Source organism: Mus pahari, chromosome 3, assembly GCF_900095145.1.
Source record: "Mus pahari chromosome 3, PAHARI_EIJ_v1.1, whole genome shotgun sequence".
Lineage (NCBI taxonomy): Eukaryota > Metazoa > Chordata > Mammalia > Rodentia > Muridae > Mus > Mus pahari.
Window position 1 is genome coordinate 103,452,900 of NC_034592.1, and position 18,643 is coordinate 103,471,542.

The window sequence follows — 18,643 nt, forward strand, 5'->3', positions numbered from 1 at the left end:
TTTTTTTTTTGATTTTTCGAGACAGGGTTTCTCTGTATAGCCCTGGCTGTCCTGGAACTCACTCTGTAGACCAGGCTGGCCTCGAACTCAGAAATTCACCGGCCTCCACCATTTCTTTCTTAAGACCTCAATGTACCTCGTGTTGTGCCCTACCTGGATGAGCCTCCAAGCCCACTCTGCTTCTATCGGGATTGGGTGTGCCCCAACAGGCCCTGCATTATCCGAAATGCTCTGCAGCATTGGCCAGCCCTCCAGAAGTGGTCCCCCTCCTACTTAAGGTAAGGTGTTCCTTGGGAAGTGGGGTGGACCAGTGACCATTAGCAGCAGACTACAAACCAAGTGTCTGTTTTGTCAGAGCCACAGTGGGCTCCACGGAGGTGAGTGTGGCTGTGACGCCAGATGGTTATGCGGACGCGGTGCGAGGGGACCGCTTTGTGATGCCTGCCGAGCGCCGCCTGCCCATAAGCCGTGTGCTGGATGTGTTGGAGGGTCGGGCCCAGCACCCAGGAGTCCTCTATGTGCAGAAACAGTGTTCCAACCTGCCCACTGAGCTGCCCCAGCTTCTGTCTGACATTGAGTCCCATGTACCCTGGGCCTCTGAGTCACTGGGTGAGTGGTGGGGGTAAGAGGCGGGGCATGGGGATGAGGGGGGAGATGGAGTTCAGCTGGCTTGTTGATTCTCTGCCTTTTGTGTTGATTCTGTAGGGGCAGGTGCCACCTATCTGCCCACTCCAGGGCTGCTGTCTCTGTTCCCAGTGTCACCTTCTCCCACACTCGTTGGCACTCTTCTCTCTCACCCATATTTCTGCATAGCTGCCCCCCACACGGGTGGTTCTCAGCCTGATATTAACTCACTGTGTCCCACAGGGAAGATGCCTGATGCCGTGAACTTCTGGCTGGGTGACGCAGCTGCAGTGACATCCTGTAGGTGTGGAGACTCCTCAAGTGGGGAGGGGGCTGGAGGGGCAGAGGGAGGAAAGGTGGGCCCCAGAACGAGTACCTGAGATTTCTTTTGGTATTGTGGGACTAAAAGACCACAGAGTTTCTCCTGATGGTGGGAATACTGGGGACAGGGAATGCCGTACCTTGTAAGTCTCTAGAAGCCTCTTCCGAAGTCAGGTAGATCGGAGAACATCCAGTTCTGTGATGCTTGCAGAACCTTGGAATCTCCCCAAGTCTGATCCTGTGTGGGCTTTTCCTTTCTCTGTAGGCTCCACTGGGGGTGGGGGGTGGGGCTGAGGATGGTGTGGCCTGCTTCCCTCCCCTTAACTCCAGGCCTTCCGTGTGTCGGCAGTGCACAAGGACCACTATGAGAATCTGTACTGTGTAGTCTCTGGCGAGAAACACTTCTTGTTACATCCACCCAGCGACCGGCCCTTCATCCCTTACAGTAGGTGACATGAACTGAAAGAAGCTGGTAGTCACTGAGGGAAGGGCAGCAAGAGGTCTCTGCCATGGGCCCCAGCCCTCTGGTCTCTGTATGCAGGGAACACTGTGCTGGTTATGGTGGGAGTGCCTGACAGGCTGTTGGCCGCTTGTCTCCCTGACCTTGCCTTCAGATCTCTACACACCAGCAACCTACCAGCTGACCGAAGAGGGCACTTTTAGGGTGGTGGACGAGGAAGCCATGGAGAAGGTGTCTGTCCGGTTCTTGAGCTCTGGGGAGTAGGTAGACCTCCAGGGAATAGGCACAAAGGGTCTGGGGAGGCGCATCCCACTCTGAAAATCCCTAGGCTGTGATTCTTCAAGCCGAGAGGAGAGGGGCCAGAGCTGGAGATCTTGGGGGCCTCAGGGCCTGCTCTCAGGCAGCTGCTGTGTCTCTAGGTACCCTGGACCCCACTGGACCCCTTGGCTCCAGACCTGACCCAGTACCCCAGTTACAGCCAGGCACGGGCCCTTCACTGCACAGTGCGGGCCGGTGAGATGCTCTACCTGCCAGCTCTGTGGTTCCACCATGTCCAGCAGTCCCACGGCTGTATTGCTGGTAAGGGGCACCTGGGGCATCCAGGGGGGCAGGCCTTGCCATGGCCCAATAAGGTATCGGGTTGGGGTGGCTCTGGCTTAAATCTCCAGGTCCCCCTCCTCTCCACAGTGAATTTCTGGTATGACATGGAGTATGACCTCAAGTACAGTTACTTTCAACTGATGGACACCCTCACCAGGGCCACAGGCCTTGACTGAAGAGACCCTCAGACCCTGCAAAGGACAGTGGGGATCGACAGGATTATTTGATTCTGGAGGCAGCCTGGAGTTTGAATATGTCCTGGCTGCTGCCCAAGTTCCGGCCTGTGTTGAGATCAGGCATTGCAGGAACTTGGAATTTAGTTGGAGGACCCGGTCTGGGTGAACATGCCCAGGAAATTGCCACACAGGTGACAAGGAAGCACGGATCAGGTACTGCAGTGCCTCTCACCAGTGAGTCACTGCATGTTAGCATCAGTTGCCTGTAAAGTGGAGATAATAATGGCTCTAGCTCCCAGAGCTGTGGGAATTGGCATGGGCCAACGTAGACGAAGCGGTCAATAAAAGGTGACACTTGATACACTTGTTCTCATGTTCCCCGTCACAGTTGCTTTTGGTGGCCTGCTGACATTTGAAGGTTCAGGATGACCCTAACTGGGGGAGGCCTAAGCCAGATCCACATCTGGGATACTACCCACAGCAGTTGTGTTATAACTGGCTGGGTGGGACTTACTGGCTCAGTGCTATCTCTAGCTGTGTCCCAGACTGTTTGTGTTCCCCCACCCCCTGCCCCCAGATCCAGGGAAGCTGGGTCTGGAGCACCGAGGGTGACCCCTGTTGTATAAATATAAATAGGAAGGGACAGGAACCATGTTCCTCCTGAGCTGTTCTCTGAGGAGAGAGTAGATCTCCACCCTAGACTCCTTCGTCACCCTGCTGAAGAGCAGGGAGAGCCCCTACCCCCGCATGCCAACCCACAGGCCTCATCCCTAGCCACCCAGCTCCGGGGCGGGGCCGCCTAGCGTGGCTTTGAAGGGTTGTTTTATGTGAAGGCCACGCCCCTTCAAAATTGTGCTGGGGCCTGAGGTACTCTTCTGAGATTGCCCAGGGCTCCGGTTCAGACTGGGGATTCCTGTCCTACTGGCACTGGGAAGGAGATTGCGAAAGGACCCACCGACAACGTGATCCTCGGCTCCAGCGTTCACTGCTGTGTTGGGGGACCCCTGTCTGCTGTCCTGTTCAACCTCTAACAGCAAGAGGAGACCCCCCCCCCCNCCTCTCACTTAGGGCTGGCTGGCTAGCCTAGCTACCAACAACTGCCGAGAATGGACTTCAGGGAGCCTGTGGCCAGCTCCAGGAGGTATCACTGACTCCGGCATTAGCTTAAGGTGTCTCACTTCCTGGGCAGGTGGCTAGGTCAGCAGTGGGCGTGGGGCTTGGTTGGAGCAGAGGAGTCTGTGGGAGGGATCCAAGAGGAATGTGTGGCCAGTTGGCTCACCTTGGCTCTGGGTTTAAAGCCGACAGTTGTTGGTTCTGTGGCCACTACCCCATCATTCCTGTTCCTGTGGACTTGGTCTCATGGCTCTGGTAAGGCTCCATAGAGCACTGGGCTCCCATTTCTGACTTGGCTCCCCATCCAGGGCCTGGTGGCTACTGTTTCTATAGGGAGCTGTGGACTCCTCTTAAGCAAAGGGAGGGGTACTTCCCAGCTTCAGAACCAGGCAGTAGAAGCCAGAACTGGGAAGGAGGTCTGTCCTGGGAATGGGTTCCAGGCAGAACTCCGTAGATTTGAACCCTTAGAACTCTGAGGATCGTATCTGCTGTTCTGGGAGCCCTAGAAAGTAGCTGCTCCATGCTTCTGACTTGGATGCTTGGTGCGTGGGAGCCTCAGGGGTGCCTCAGAGATGGACTTCCTCGGCTCTGCCCCTGACCATGTGGAGCTCCCTGAACCTGACCACTGGCACCTCTCCAGAGATCTGGCTGAAGACCAAAAGGAAGGGCCAGGTGGCACAGGCGTCCTCCACCCTGGCACACTACCGAGTGTCCACAGCTCCAGAAGCAGAGGGGAGTTGGAAGGGGCTCTTGAGACCCCCGTCGGGTTGGGAGGATTTCAGTGTGGGGGGTGGTCTGGGCTGGTAGCTGCCGTCCCCACCCTGCAGAATCCATTTCCAGGATGGGGTAGATGGTGCCTAAGACCCAATGTATTCCTTCCTATCCCTTGAAGGCTTATAGTCTCTGACATCTCAGATCAGCTCTAAAGCCTCTGGGTAGGAGTGGGGTGGGATGGTGAGGCAGGGGGATAAAAAGACAAAGGGTACCATATCCAGAAATGGTGGGTGACACTAACAAACTAGCTTGCCTGTGTTCTGAGCCAAACAGAACCTAGGAGAGTGGCCTCAGTTTCCTCTCAGGGCTGGCCATTGTCATAGCTTCCTTCATAAGATATGTGACAAATAAGTAAATGTATGGAGCTGGCACAGTGTTATATAATTATGGGAAGGTGTCATGTAGATGTATCTTGTGTCACTCTGGCATTCTGATGGCTACAGGTGGACCTGGTCCTTTTGGTAGAGAATTAAGCCTTAAGAGTTTGTCCCGACCTCCCCTGTGGCCCTGTCACATTTGACCCCATCTACCTATAGCAAACCTGCCCAGTCTACATGCAGGCAAAGGTGCCAGAGACATGCCTGCTCACTGTACGCGTCCTCCAGGCCAGTGGCTTGCCATCCAAGGACCTAGGTAAGCACACGTTCCCTGTCCCTTAGCTAAGTGGACAGTGGTTGGTGGGCAAGTACCAGTGGGAGGGTCTCCAGGGAAGGCCGGGCTGGTCTTGCAGATGGCTGCCAGAGAGTTGATCCCAAAAGTGGCAGAGGGTTCAGCCCTATGGACACAAAGTCTCAGGGAGAAGGAAGTGGACTCTGGCAACCTGGGAATATTCTTGATCATACCCAACACATGTTCCTCCTTCCTGCAGTAACCTCCTCTGACTGCTATGTGACTCTGAACCTGCCCACGGCTTCCAGCCACACGCTTCAGACACGCACAGTCAAGAACACCCGAAACCCTGTGTGGAATCAGAACTTCCACTTCCGGATCCATAGGCAGCTCAAGGTAGACCAGGCATCAAGTCTGGCCCTGTCCTTGTCCCCGTGCTCCATTGTCACACGTGTCCCCTAGTCTGCCATTCCCTGCCCCGTTCATCTCTCATCCATCTCATTCCTGTAGCTGCCTCTCTTTGTGCCTCTTCCAGAATGTTATGGAACTGAAAGTCTTTGACCAGGACCTGGTGACCAAAGATGACCCAGTGTTGTCAGTGCTGTTTGATGTGGGGACTCTGCAAATTGGGACTCAGCGCCAGAGCTTCTCCTTGGGTACTCAGGTAAAGCTCAGGAAAGTAGGGGTCCCCAGGAGCTGGGGCTGGGGCTTCAGAGCCTCCCCTGCTCCCAGGAATCTCAAGTGACTTCACCAAGGAGCGGTCCTGTCTCCAACTGCTTTCTCACCTTGTCAGAAGCACAACTTTCTGTGAACGGTCCAGGGAGTGTAGACAGAGTGACCTGGAAAGGGACAGTTGCGCTTCCCCATTACGAAAGCCTCAGCAGCCTCCCCACCCATCTGGTTTGCCAGCCCCTCTGACTTGCTTCTCTTTCCAGGAGGAAGGGCGCTTGGAAGTTGAGTTTCGGCTACAGACTCTGTAAGTTGGTCTTGGAGAGGGGATGGGGTTGGTGAGGGGCAGTGCCAGCTCACCAAGGCTAGCACCCCTCCCTGGTAGAGGAGGAGTACCTGGCCTCTTGCAGAGAGTCACTGGGGCCTCTTTCCAGGACAGACTGTGAGGAACACCTCATCAGCAATGGCATCCTGGCGGTAAGGAACCAGGGCTTCACCCTAGTAGCTCATCCCTCATGCTGTCTGCTGTTCTCCAAGGCCTGACTTAGGTCCACACAGTCTGCGTCATGTAGGCCAAGTTGGGGGCCTCTCAAGTCAATGCTTAGTGACTAGGGGTGATGAAAGAATATTCTGGGAACAGGGACCAGAAGCACACAATGTACAGTCCCAGAGATAGGTTACAGCTTGTGTCTAAGGGGATCTCTTGACCGTAGGCCCGGGAACTCTCCTGCTTGCACGTTGAACTGAAGAGGACAGCAGACCCAAAGAGTGAGTTCTGTCCTCTGTAGGCAGCCCTTCTGCCCTTCTGTTTCTTCTCTTCTTCTGAGGGGGTAAGCTTGTTATACTGGCTGCTCTAGGTCCCAAAGGCAGGACCAAAGGTTGGGAGGCAAACTCATGCCGGGGCTCCCATGGGCTCCATCTCTCCATCTGGACCATGTCAGGGACGGATTGCCCTGCATTCCGTGGACAGATCCCATCCTGAGTTTTGGTTCTGGTTCTTGTTTTTAGGGTCGGAGCGCAAAGTTCAACTTGTGGTTGCTGGGGCCTGTGAGGGCCCACAGGATGCCTCTGTGGGCACTGGATCTTTCCACTTCCATTATCCAGCCTGCTGGGAGCAAGAGCTGAATGTTCATCTGCAGGTGCTGTGCTGTGCTCCCTCTGCCCTGCCCACTCGCACTGCTCCTGTCAGGTCACATGGGTTAATTAGCCTTTGTTCCCTTCCCTACTGGTCTTCTATCCCTGCCACAGGGAGTTAGTTGGTGGGATCTTAGCAATGAGAGGAGTAATGACTCGAAGGGTCCTTTCTCTCCCTGTGCTGTTCCTAGGATGACCCCCATGAGCAGCTGAAGGTGCCACTACGAACTCTACCCTCCTCACAGCTGGTGAGACTTGTCTTCCCCACGTCCCAGGTACGACTGGTCATGGCGAGCAGCCGGGCTCATGCACAGGGCTGCTGCTGGCCCTAGTCTGCAGTCAGCTTCCTTCAGGTCATGCCTGAGGCGATCAGTGGGTGCAAGGGTGGACCCCGTGAAAGTGCTTGGGGCCCATGGGGGATGTTCTGGGGTGCACCGAGGCCACAGTGGGGTGGAGGTACCCAGCCTTTCTCATTAAGGTACTCAACGTTTCCAGGAGCCACTGATGAGGCTGGAACTCAAGAAGGACAAAGGGTAAGAGCCTGTCTAGAGAACAGGAGGCAGGCTAGCACTGGGCAGGGTGGGTGAGGGGAGATGGAGATGCAGCACCTCCTGGGTGCATAGGGCTTTGCATCAGGGGCTTCCGCATGGACAGGCTGCTCTTAGTCTGCGCTCGGATTGGCTACAGTGTCATCCTGCCCAGTCCGTCATCCTGGGAAACTGAGGGTCAGTGTCTTATCTAGATAAGCAGGCAGGAGGGGAGGACCCTGCCCGAGGCTGAGGCAGAGCGAGGACATTGAGAGCGGGGAGGTACGCCTCTTGGCGTGGATACTGTTGAGGAGCTGCCATCTTGGGATAGCGGTTCTTTATCACGAATCCATGGAGGCCATGGCCTTCTCCGCCCTGTCGTCGTTTTTTGGAGATGTGGGTGAGGGAGAGATTTGACTTGGAGATGGAGCTCAGCCCTGGACCCTGGATGCACCCAGTCCCAACATCTGTTTTACCACGTGTTTTAATCACGTGTGTGCGTGGTTCTGGGTTCCCGCTCCCCCACCCCACTCCAGAGCAAGTGATGGTGAGGACTGAGAAGGGAGTAGAGAGAGCAAGGGTCTGGCTGGTGAAGCCAACCAGTTTCCTTTTCTGTAACTGCTTCTGGGTCTCGCCCTTCTCCCCAGACCAAAGGAGCTGGCTGTGCGGCTGGGCTGTGGGCCCTGTCCTGAGGAGCAGGCCTTCCTAAGCAGAAGGAAGCAGGTGGTGGCTGCCGCACTGAAAAAGGCCTTACAGCTGGACCAAGACCTGCAGGAGGACGAGGTCTGAGGGTTGAGCACGGCTGGGTGGAGTGTTTGCCGGGCCTGCTCGGGCCCACTCGGGCCCGGGGCTCAGTGCTGGGACGGTTGTGCAAGCTGATGCCCACTCAGGCTTGTCACTGGCAAGCCCTGCTGCCCTGTTCCTCTTCCTCAGTGTCATCAGAGTGATACATGAGGTGCCCGCTGCTCACAGATGGGAGTTTCCACATAGGCTGCCCTGCCTTCCCTGTTTCTTGGTCCCCCACCTGACTGACGAGTATGGTAGACTCGCTAGTATGAGGAGGGTCTCTTGGCTCAGAATAATCCTCGGAGGTTCAGACCAGCCTCAGCTGTCTCCTAGAGAATAAATTCCACCACTGGAGAGCAGGACCTTTGAGAGACTTTGAAGGAGCCTTGGGGGCTTCCAGAAAGAGATCCAAACTCCTTATGGACTGCCAATAGGCCATAAAGCCTGGCTTGTTAGGCTGTTCTTCCTGGAGCCCTGATGTTTGAAACACTGAGACCTTTGGAAGGCTGCTTCTCACTAGCTTTTTAACAGAGGTAACTCAGAGCTGGTCCAAGATTCAGTCCCATGCTGACTGACCATCCCCTTGACTATCATGCTCTCTTCCCGTGTAGCTTGCTTTCTCTATCCCTCAGGCCCTTCTGAACCTGGCTTTCTTCTTCCAGATCCCGGTAATTGCCGTGATGGCCACTGGTGGTGGGATCCGGGCGATGACGTCTCTGTACGGGCAGCTGGCCGGCCTGCAGGAACTCGGCCTTCTCGACTGCATCTCCTATATCACGGGGGCTTCAGGATCCACCTGGTGGGTTGGTTGTGGGCTGAGTGCTGGAGGCTGCCATTGGCTGGTGGGGCTGGGGGAGGGAACGTAGTGGGAAGGAATTCCTAGGCCCCATGGGCCCCCGAGCCAACCGCATGGACTGGGAAAAATGCTTGCAGAAGGGCACAGGGTGCTCCCGGGAACAAGAAGGTGCCAGCCAGAGGCAGGCCTTTAGTGACGCCATTCCCTAGCTCCTAAGCATTTCCTTCCTCAGGGCGCTGGCCAACCTCTATGAGGACCCAGAGTGGTCGCAAAAGGACCTGGCGAGGCCCACTGAGCTGCTGAAGACCCAGGTGACAAAGAGCAAGCTGGGTGCCCTGGCCCCCAGCCAGCTTTGGCGGTACCGGCAAGAGCTGGCCGAGCGTGCTCGCCTGGGCTACCCGACCTGCTTCACCAACTTGTGGGCCCTCATTAATGAGGCCTTGCTGCATGACGAGGTAGGGAGACGGGTGGGCCCCGGGGCGGTAAAGCTAAGGCAAAGCCATCTGGAGGTGGGCCCTTCCCTAGGTGACATGTGGGAATGACACCAGCATCAGGAAGCTGTGGACTTAGGCTGAGCTCTCTCCCTCAGCCCCATGAACACAAACTCTCAGATCAACGAGAGGCCCTAAGTCGAGGCCAGAACCCTCTGCCCATCTACTGTGCCCTCAACAGCAAGGAGCAGGGCCTGAGTACCTTTGACTTTTCGGGTGAGTGGCTTCAGAACTGGGGCCTGTACTCTTGTGGGTGGTAGAGTACAGGGTAATTAGTCCTGTGTATAAGAGGTGGATCCGATGTCCCCTTCTCCTCGTCCAAGTACCAAAAACCATCACCCTACCAGCCCTCTTAGACCCTTGGAATTGGGAAAGGGGACTTAGCCCTTGCTTATAACAAGGCCTGAGAGCCTCCTGACCCTCAGACTACCCTGAAGTCAAGTCCCCGGTGGGAGTCTGGGTGCCTAGGTCACTGGCCTGCATGGCTGAGGTGACTGTCTTCACAGAGTGGTGCGAGTTCTCTCCATATGAGGTCGGCTTCCCCAAGTATGGAGCCTTCATCCCCTCCGAGCTCTTTGGCTCTGAGTTCTTCATGGGGCGGCTGGTGAAGCAGCTTCCCGAGTCCCGCATCTGCTTCCTGGAAGGTGAGGAAGGCCCTCACCTGTGCCTCAGCCGGAGGGAGGGAGGGAGGGAGAGAGAGAGAGGGCTCAGTGGAACGGCAGGTGGGGACCTTCACTTGTCGCCCTTTTCTCAGGCATCTGGAGCAATCTGTTTGCAGCCAGCCTCCAAGACAGCTTGTACTGGTCCTCAGAACCCAGCCAGTTTTGGGACCGCTGGGCCCAGGATCAGGCCAACCTGGGTAGGTGCTTGGGCTTCTCTGTAGGAGAGCGGTGGGCAGCCAGGTGGGAGTGTCCGAGGCACGTGGCTCCCTCATGGCCTCGTCCCTTCTCTCGCCCGTGCAGACAAAGAGCAGGTCCCCCATCTGAAGATAGCAGAACCACCAACAATGGCTGGCAGGATCGCCGAGCTCTTCACTGACCTCCTGACAAAGCGTCCCCTTGCCCACGCCACCCACAACTTCATGCGCAGCCTCCATTTCCACAAGGACTATTTCCGCCACCCTCACTTCTCTGCCTGGAAAGGTATCTGTTCAGTCCTGGCTCTCCCGTTCCCTCAGCCTTAGGACGCACACCGTTCCCTCAGCCTTAGGACGCACACCGTTCCCTCAGCCTTAGGACGCACGTGCCGCTTTGGCAGGCTGGTGGGCACCGGGGACAGTCTCTGTGGGTCTGGACCCACAGTGAGAGTGCTGCTTCCCTTCACCCCCAAACCTTTACAGCTTCCAAACTGGACAGGCTCCCCAACCAGCTGACACCTGCTGAGCCCCACCTCTGCCTCCTGGATGTTGGCTATTTCATCAATACTAGCTGCCCACCCCTCCTGCAGCCAACACGAGATGTGGACCTCATCTTGTCACTGGACTACAACCTCTACGGAGCCTTTCAGGTGGCAGGGGTGGTGGGCCATGCAGGCTACCCTGTCTTCTGGGTCCCTGATGGGATCTGCTTTAGGGTCCAGTATCTGGCTTGGGTTCCATTAGTGGGTACAAATGTGGTACTATGTGCCATGGATGCTGGATTCTATCAGCATTCCCCTATGGGGAAGTTAATTCTGCTCTGGGAGCGGGGAGCCGAGTTCCTGGTCTGCTCCACTTTCTTGTACCATGGTTCTCTTTGTTGTGCCTGAACCCCGCAGAGGTCCTGGTATACCTGATGTTTCTCTATGGCTCCTGGGAGGAGTCTGACTCCTGCTTTCAGAGGGCTGTTGGCTACTAACTCAGGAGAGCCTGGGACTCCGGGTCCACTGGAGTCTCCGAGTTGGTGTTTGTGCGCCAGGTCCTGTGCGTCCCAGTGAAGGGCCTTGTGTAGTCAGCCTTGTGTTGAGCACACTGGGAAGTCCTCTAATGCCCCCTCTGCCTGCCCAGCAGCAGCTGCAGCTTCTAAGCCGGTTCTGCCAGGAGCAGGGCATCCCTTTCCCATCCATCTCACCCAGCCCCGAGGAGCAGCGCCAGCCTCAGGAGTGCCATCTGTTCTGTGACCCAGCCCAGCCCGAAGCCCCAGCTGTGCTGCACTTCCCTTTGGTCAATGACTCCTTCCAAGACTACTCTGCCCCTGGTGAGCCTTGCGTGGTCACTTCTCTTCCAGCCTTGCCTCAGTGCCAGTGACCCCAGGCCTCCTGCCCAAACTGCCTGCCCTCTTCCCACAGGGGTGCCACGGACATCGGAGGAGAAGGCAGCTGGGGAGGTCAATCTGTCTTCTTCCGACTCCCCATACCACTACACAAAAGTGACCTACAGTCAGGAAGATGTGGACAAGCTGTTACATCTGACGCATTACAACATCTGCAACAACCAGGATCGGCTGCGGGAGGCCATGCACCAGGCCGTGCAGCGGCGGAGAAAGCGCAAACAGTTGAGGCCCGAGTGACAGCCGAGTTACCCTGGCTGGGCTCCCGCCTTGGTCACTCTTGGTCTTCAACTCCTTTCCCCTTCTGCTCCGAGTTCAAGACCAGTATCACCAAGTGCTCCAGACACGCTGATGTCCAAGCGCAGCTCCACAGAGATGTGTGTCTGGGACCTCCACAGGTGACACTAACATGTCAGCAGCCCTGTCACGGAGTCTAGGCTGGAAGCTGCAAGCAGAGGTGCTATGGCCGGCATGCATGGATGGACTTGGGGCTCGTTAGAGACGGGACACTGTGACACGGAACATTTTACATGTTACAGGGGCGCTTATAAACGGGAGGTGCTTGTGGCGCTATCCCAAGATTATCTGCTGTACCAGGCTGTTACTTCCACTCTGAAAGCAGGTCCCTTCCCAAGAGGCCACGAGCATGGACATTCTGGTCTGGTCCTGTCACAGGTTGTCATCCTATGTCCAGAGATCTTGCAATGAAGCCATGGTTCATCTCAGGCACAGCCAGTGACTCGCGACATCAGCTGACAGGAGCTGTGTTCTACACACTGGTCCTGAGCAGCCCTGGGGAGGGTACCTCTGGGCCAGTAGTCGATGGTTCTCAGATGTGCCTCCACTGGTAGCCCCGAGGATTCATCTCAAGGTTTAGACCTGTAAGGAGAACAGAGATTAGGAACCAACCACCACAGAGCCCTCCCTAAACATGGTGTCTAGTCTTCTCCCTCCCTGAACATCCCTCCTGCTCCTAGCTGAGATGTGAGCAGGTACTAGAGACTCAGATGTGTAGGGTGTAACAACTTTGATTCTCATGATCCTGCAAGCTCTGTCAGCCAGGCTAGTGTTTGTCCCGGCACCATCAGAAGCCACTATGAGCTGGGCCTGGTGGCATAGGTCTCTAGTCGCAGCTACTCAGGAGACTGAGTTAGGAAGGAGTACAAGTTCAAAGCCAGCCTGGGCTACAAGAGTGAGTTCAAGGCCACAATTTAGCTGTCAAGTAAAAGATAGCTAAGGGGGCTGGAGAGATGGCTCAGCGGTTAAGAGCACTGACTGCTCTTCCAGAGGTCCTGAGTTCAATTCCCAGCAACCATGTGGTGGCTCACAACCATCTATAATGGGATCTGATGCCCTCTTCTGGTGTGTCTGAAGATGGCAACAGTGTACTCATGCATAAATAAATCTTAAAAGGATAAATCTCAGAGGTAAAGTACATGCCCTCAGGTCACTCCCAGGACCACCAGAAACTGATGCGTCTAGTACAAGTCCTGTTCCTGCTTCTGTGCATCAGAATCAAGCTGGAGCTCTGGAGGCTTGGAGAGGGAGTCTGTGCCAGTCATGTGTCACCATGACTATCACCTGTTACAGCATGAGGGCCTTCAGGCACACAGCTGAATGTCAGTCTAGATGTATATGACATGTATATGACTGGACCTGGAGACTGGTGGGGGGCTTATTCACATCCTCTTCTAGATGCCCCAAGTACCCCAATTCTTAGAGGGCCCAAAGCCCCTTGGCTTGGAGATAGGAAAGGCATGACTGAAGTGGCTAAGCATGAAGCCAGGATCCACACAGGGCTGAGCATGCTGAAGGAGAACCCATGTTCAATCTGCCTAACCCCTTAGCCTTCCTACTTCTTACCATTGGCCTGGACACGCTGACACCTTGACTCTGTATCCCCTGGAATCGGGGACAGAGACAAGACAGGATGGAGCTAGAGAGCAGAGGCGCTGTCTCAGATGTCTCAGAGAACAAGGAAAAGAAGTTTGAGAGTGAGGACATGGGGCAGACATCCAGGGGTGTGTGGAGTGGTCACCCAGAGAGACTCTTGACTGGGGGATGGCCAGAGCAGGAACGGCATGTGGACCTTCTGGGGGGTAGGTGTAGAAGTTGGGGAGATGAGGGGGGCCAGGCCTATCAACCTCACCTTGGGAAGAAAGTCTGCCTTCTGTCCTCCAGCCTCTTCACATTCAATCTCCTCAGGTACATGGGGGGACGCATAAGCCAGTTCCTGGGGAGCGATGAGGTGCAGGGTTCACAGGGGCCTCCAGGTTTTCCCTGTGGGCGCTATCTTCTATCCCCCTGAGATGCCTCTAATTGCCTGAGGGCTCTTACCCCAGTGCCGCTTGGCACTTCTGTCTTCCTCATATCTGAGAACAGGCTCGAGGCTCCCCTTGCCAAGATCCCATGGCTGCTGGTCTGGAAGCTGGTACTGGACTGTGGGGAAGACAGGGAAAGGGGCCCCAGGCCAGGCCTCAGACTCTTCCAGGAAAAGTACTGCCCACAGTTTTCACCAGGAAGAGGAAACAAGGGTGGGCTCAGACAGGGCAACCGAGAGGTTGGGAGTTCTTGACCTGGCAACCAAAGCAGGGAGGGGTTAAGTCCCTTCTCTTCCCCTTTCCTCTTCTGTGGGTAGAAATTATTGCCTTCTCTGAGACCACCCAGGAAGTTATGCAGGAGTCTACCAGAAGCCACAGTGGCAGGTCCAGATGGCTGCTGAATATGGGACTGCCTGCAGTCGGAGCCAGCACGCACCTGCCTTCCCTCTGTGGGGGGCTGCTGGTTAAGTTCCACAGATGCCTCCATGACATGACCATCCTTTGCCTCCTGAAAATACAAGATGGGGGCCCAGATGTCAGGAGACACCCACTCCTCATTCCTAATGGCTCCCCAGCACTTCTGGCCCCTGGGCCTGCTCCAGAGTGTAGACCCTGGACACTTGGGCCCCTGTGACCTGGCTACATGCTCCAGGGAGCTAATGGTAGTACCAGGCTACGGATCCTTCGTCTCAGCCAGATGTGCAACTAACCCCCAGTGTCAAACACGAGTCCTCCTCTCTTCTCTCCACTCAGAGTGCTGGTCCCTCATATGATTATGTTTCAGCTCTGAATTAAAATCACCCCTCCTCATGCACCCACGGGAACCCTGGATGGCGGGGTTGGTGGTTTTCCTAAAGGAGAAGCCCTGAGGAAGACTCCACAAGGCTTTGCTGCCCTAAGGAGCCCTAACTTGTAGATTGACCAACTGTCCCCCCAACACCCCTTGTGCCTCTTCTCAGTATCCCCAGCCTCTCCTCCTCCAGCCCTTGAACCTCTGACATCATCTGAAGCTGGATGAACATCTCCTCATGGGCCGCCAGCAGCTTTTCCAAGCCCTCATGTCTGTAGAGCAGGCGTTCCACTTCCAACACCGAGTGCTAAGAGAAATGCATCAGCACATGGTTCAGTTCTGGGGTGCTGGCTCTCCTTTCCCCTCCAGGCTTAGCCCAAGGGCCAGTGAACTGAGAACAGCAGGGTCTGCCTCCCCTTACCCCACAGCTGGGGTCCAGCAGCAGGCACTCCCAGGAGGCCAGGCAGGCCTCAGCCAGCTCCAGCCTCTGCCGCAGCTGTTGCAGGCTCCGGGTCTGCTCCAAGCCCTGTCTATGCAGGGCCCAGGCTACCTGAAGCTCCTGCAGATGTCTTTCCAGCTCCTGCATACACGCTGCCACCTGCGGGAAGGATGCCTTGAAAGCCCAGGCAGAGCTCCCACCCACCAGGGCAGGCAGGAGAGCTAAGCCAACGAGGATCTCTGCTTTCCTGGCCTGCCTCAACCTCCCTAGGGCTGCTAGGCCTCCACAGCGAGGCTCCTCCCGTCCTCTGCTCACACCTCTGGGGACAGGAAGTGGCCGTCGTCCAGCAGCTGCTGCCCTTCGTGCCGAATGGTCTGGGCTTGAAGGCAGTGTTCCTGGATCTCTTGCTCCAGCATCTTGTGCTGGTCCAGGAACTGCTCGGCCTGCACCACATCCCCAGACTGCTTCTCAGAAGAAAGCAGCTCCTGCTTCTCCCGAGCCCACGCTCTGCCAGGCAGGGAAAGAGAGCTACTAGCAGAGCTGGTGAGGTAGCCTGGGGGACAGCGGCAGGAAGTGCTACACACGCCCCCCCCAACATCAAGATAGGGCTGAGCTAACAATATGGCCCCCTACTTACAGCAATTCCCTGCAGCTCCCAAGAAAGATGTGGCCCTGGGTAACCTGCAACAGCTTCTGGCTCCATTCCTGGACTTTGGCCTCCAGGTTGGCCCAGGCCCCTTGCACCTTGGCGAGCCACTCTCTAAGACTCCCCTGAGCCACAGGGTAGTGCTGGCCGAGCCTATGGGCCTCCATCTGTACTCTTGACATCTCTTTTTCAATAGCCTTCAGTTCTCTCTGCAACCAGAACATGATGCTACACTGGCATGCTCGGCATTCAGTAGCCCCTGGCCTGTGGAGACCCCCCCCCCCGTTCTGCTTAAAACCTGCTCCAAGTCCCCTGGGCCAGAGGGGAATGGTATGACACCCTGGAGAAGTGGCTCAGGGGCAGGACCCAGGTAAGGCCATTGCTCATCATCCCTGATGAGGGACTGAGGCACATAGGTCTTCTGCTGGATGCCTGGAGGAGTGGGGCTGAGCTGAGCAGCTTCGGTAGGGCAAGGCCTTTACCTGCAGGCACCTATGCTGCTGCTGCTGCTGCTGCAGAAGGGGTTGTACAGGCAACAGGCCGTGGACTTGGAACTCTTCCTCCAGCAGAATGGTCTTCTCCTGCATCCATTCCTGGAGCTCTGAGGCAGCCTGCTCAAAGCTCCGGAGATCACGGGCTGCTGCTAGGTTCTGAAGAAAGAATGAGGGGGGAACCTGCTAGGGTCTGTACTGTGCTCCACAGCCCCCTACCCCTTGAGACATGGCCTACCTCTGTACGGACTTTGATGGCCTTGTTCAGCCTCTCCCAAGTGGCCTGGATGCGACACTTCTGAGCTTGAATCTGGGGGTAGAACCTGGGTGCTCCTCTTTCTAGGGAAGCCATCCGCTCACTCAGGGTCTGCATCTTGGCCTGGCCCAGGCTCTGGACTTCTCTGTTGAAAGCACCAAACATGTCTTCCAGCACCTAGGAGGGGTAAGGCCAGGGACTGCAGAGCTTCGACTGGCAGCCTTGGAAGCTCATTAGGAGCCTGGCAGTACCAGTGGCCCCAACATCACTTAACTCTAGAGTTCTAGAACTGCAGCCTCGTCCAGTGACACCCCTCCAGAATCCTTGTTCACCCCTCAGAATCTCCCATTCTCAAACATGTTTTCCTTCCCTAAGGAAGCCTAGTCCCCGTTCTCTGGGTCTATCAAGGACTAACCCACCTTGATGCCTGCTAGGTCCTGTCCATAGTCCTGAGATTCAGCGGCAGCCAGCTTGGTGGTCAGCCAAGCATCCAGGAGCAAGGCCTCTTGCTCCAGCTGGTCTAGGTGCAGCTGTTCACGCAGCGCTTGCCCCCTGCTTTCTGCTCTCTGCAGCAGCCGTGCATGGGCCTCTCTCACAGCCTGCAGCTGGGCCAGCACCCTGGGACTATGACAAGAAGAAAGGACAGGATAGGCTGCATTCCTCCTTCTCCAGACTGGACCAGCCTCCTCTCCAGGGAGTGTATGGCTCTGGCCTACCTGCCTGGGGTCTGTCCACTCTCCAGAAGGGTCACTGTTTGCTGTAACTGCTCAATGCGACTGCTGAATCCCTCCAAGTCTCTTGTGGTGGCCTCTAGGCGCTGCAGAAGAGCCTGTGTGGCCTCAGTGTCCTGGCCCAGGTCCTCACTGTCCAGAATATGGCCCCGTTCAGCCAGCCAGGATCCTGCTTCCAGGAGCTGGGTGGTATAACAGCAGGGGTTAGTTTTCTTAGCCCAGGACTTCAGTTTGAGGCTTGGGAGCCTCAGGGTTCAGAGTGGGAGATAGGGTATATGGGATAGAATTGCGAGAGGTGTCTTCAGTCAGCATGGGGGAAATTGCCTAGAGAGCCCTCTTGGGTCCATTCTAACACCTTCCAGAAGATTCTCACTGTACTGGAGGGACCGTGAATGCTAGCGTTTTTTAAGGTTTCTAGGTGATTCTTTCCTTTTTCTTCTTGTAAAACAAAGACGATTTATTTTTGCTTCTCAGAGACAGTGTTGCTATTTAGTATAATAAAAGCACATTTTAGCCAACAATCCTTACTTTGTTCCTTTTATTACTTTTTATCTTGTTGTGAGACAAGGTTGGCCTGGAACTTGAAGTGGTCATCCTCCTGTGTCTGCTTTCTGTGTCCTGGAATCACAAGCACGAGCCACCGTCCCTGGCTTCTAATTACCTTTGAGGCGCTTTTGTTTGCTTTCTTGAGATAGGATCTTACTAGAGCTCAGCCTCCTAGGTACTTATGTGTCTTGTTATGTAGTTTGTGAGGTAGCCTCAGATGTGATTGCAAAGGGAAGGTTCCAGGTGATTTCTGACATAAAGTTCTAGCTGGAAACCCCAGATTTGGAAGAAACCGTGAAAGTAAGGTGCTGGAGGCAGGGAGGTGCGGCTCGGCCTGCCTGAGAGGTATCACTCAGCCATACACCCTCATTGTTCTTTGCCAGTTCTGACATCTCCTCATCCCACAGCATCCCCCTCACCTCCACCAAAGTCTGCTGGGCCTCCAAGGACTGCTGCAGTCTCCTCCTCCTCTGTGTGGCCTCTGTCTCTAGGCGGCTTAGAGCCACCTCCAGCTGCCGCACCCGGGCGGCCACCTCTTCAGCGGCAAAATGGCCCGCCTGTAGGAGCTTGTGCCCTGTACCTGTCATTACTTGGTTCAGAGCCTTGTGGCTACGGATCTCATTCTCTAAATTCTGCAAAGAAGGAAGGGCCAGGGATGTACTAGGAAACCGAGTAACCCACGCCCTGATGAGTCACTGGACCCTACAGACTTACAAGGAATTTCCATCCTAGGATTTCCAAAGAAAATAGGTGTTCCTCAAAGCAGAGGCTGTGCTGGTCCACGGTGCCCTGTGCTTGGACCATGAGCCTCCATCCCCTCTAAGGCTGTCCTTCCCCAGTCTCCCACCATGGGCTAGTACCTGGTGTTTCTCCTGCAGGTGGCGCACAGTGCTAAGGCTCTGGCCGTAGTCCTGGGCTGCGGCAGAGGGCAGCTTCTCCTGCACCCAGGCCATTTCCTCATCAGCATCCCTGAAGAACTGTAAGAGGAGCCTTTGGGCTTCCAGGGATGCCCTGCGCTCTTGTAGGGACTTCCGAAGGCCCTGAAACCTGAAAGACAGCCAGAGTGGGACAGTGTTGAAACTAATTTCTTCCAAGGA

General features: G+C 55.8%; 3 protein-coding genes across 4 annotated transcripts in view; 2 read left to right on the forward strand and 1 right to left on the reverse strand.

Moving 5' to 3' along the window:
- The window catches only part of Jmjd7 (jumonji domain containing 7), a 7,411-nt gene extending 3,780 nt beyond the window's left edge, over nt 1-3,631 (forward strand). The window contains exons 2-8 of one of the 2 annotated variants that reach the window (XM_021192654.1): nt 125-278; nt 356-609; nt 868-924; nt 1,295-1,390; nt 1,560-1,636; nt 1,825-1,984; nt 2,093-2,540. In XM_021192654.1, the coding sequence (XP_021048313.1) occupies nt 125-278; nt 356-609; nt 868-924; nt 1,295-1,390; nt 1,560-1,636; nt 1,825-1,984; nt 2,093-2,181 (887 nt within the window). In that variant the 3' untranslated portion in view covers nt 2,182-2,540. Of the gene's footprint in view, nt 1-124; nt 279-355; nt 610-867; nt 925-1,294; nt 1,391-1,559; nt 1,637-1,824; nt 1,985-2,092 lie in introns of both variants that reach the window. The other variant, XM_029536547.1, reaches the window with a different exon arrangement.
- Nucleotides 3,632-3,753: 122 nt separating this feature from the next.
- Pla2g4b (phospholipase A2 group IVB) lies at nt 3,754-11,907 on the forward strand. The gene is made up of 19 exons (XM_029536546.1): nt 3,754-4,701; nt 4,937-5,073; nt 5,213-5,341; nt 5,613-5,653; nt 5,781-5,823; nt 6,060-6,114; nt 6,355-6,485; nt 6,672-6,755; nt 6,976-7,013; nt 7,655-7,790; nt 8,456-8,592; nt 8,822-9,044; nt 9,179-9,296; nt 9,587-9,724; nt 9,835-9,939; nt 10,043-10,222; nt 10,420-10,586; nt 11,068-11,254; nt 11,346-11,907. Exons 1-19 carry the CDS (start codon nt 4,623-4,625, stop codon nt 11,564-11,566), a joined length of 2,349 nt encoding a protein of 782 aa, XP_029392406.1. The 5' UTR covers nt 3,754-4,622; the 3' UTR covers nt 11,567-11,907.
- A 285-nt stretch (nt 11,908-12,192) lies between these two features.
- The window catches only part of Sptbn5 (spectrin beta, non-erythrocytic 5), a 41,556-nt gene continuing 35,105 nt past the window's right edge, over nt 12,193-18,643 (reverse strand). Inside the window, 15 exon segments of the mRNA XM_029535746.1 lie at nt 12,193-12,205; nt 13,476-13,510; nt 13,512-13,559; nt 13,664-13,765; nt 14,084-14,155; nt 14,640-14,744; nt 14,859-15,035; nt 15,194-15,383; nt 15,514-15,739; nt 15,953-16,172; nt 16,252-16,446; nt 16,689-16,893; nt 16,986-17,182; nt 17,966-18,178; nt 18,407-18,593. Of these exon segments, the coding sequence (XP_029391606.1) occupies nt 12,193-12,205; nt 13,476-13,510; nt 13,512-13,559; nt 13,664-13,765; nt 14,084-14,155; nt 14,640-14,744; nt 14,859-15,035; nt 15,194-15,383; nt 15,514-15,739; nt 15,953-16,172; nt 16,252-16,446; nt 16,689-16,893; nt 16,986-17,182; nt 17,966-18,178; nt 18,407-18,593 (2,185 nt within the window).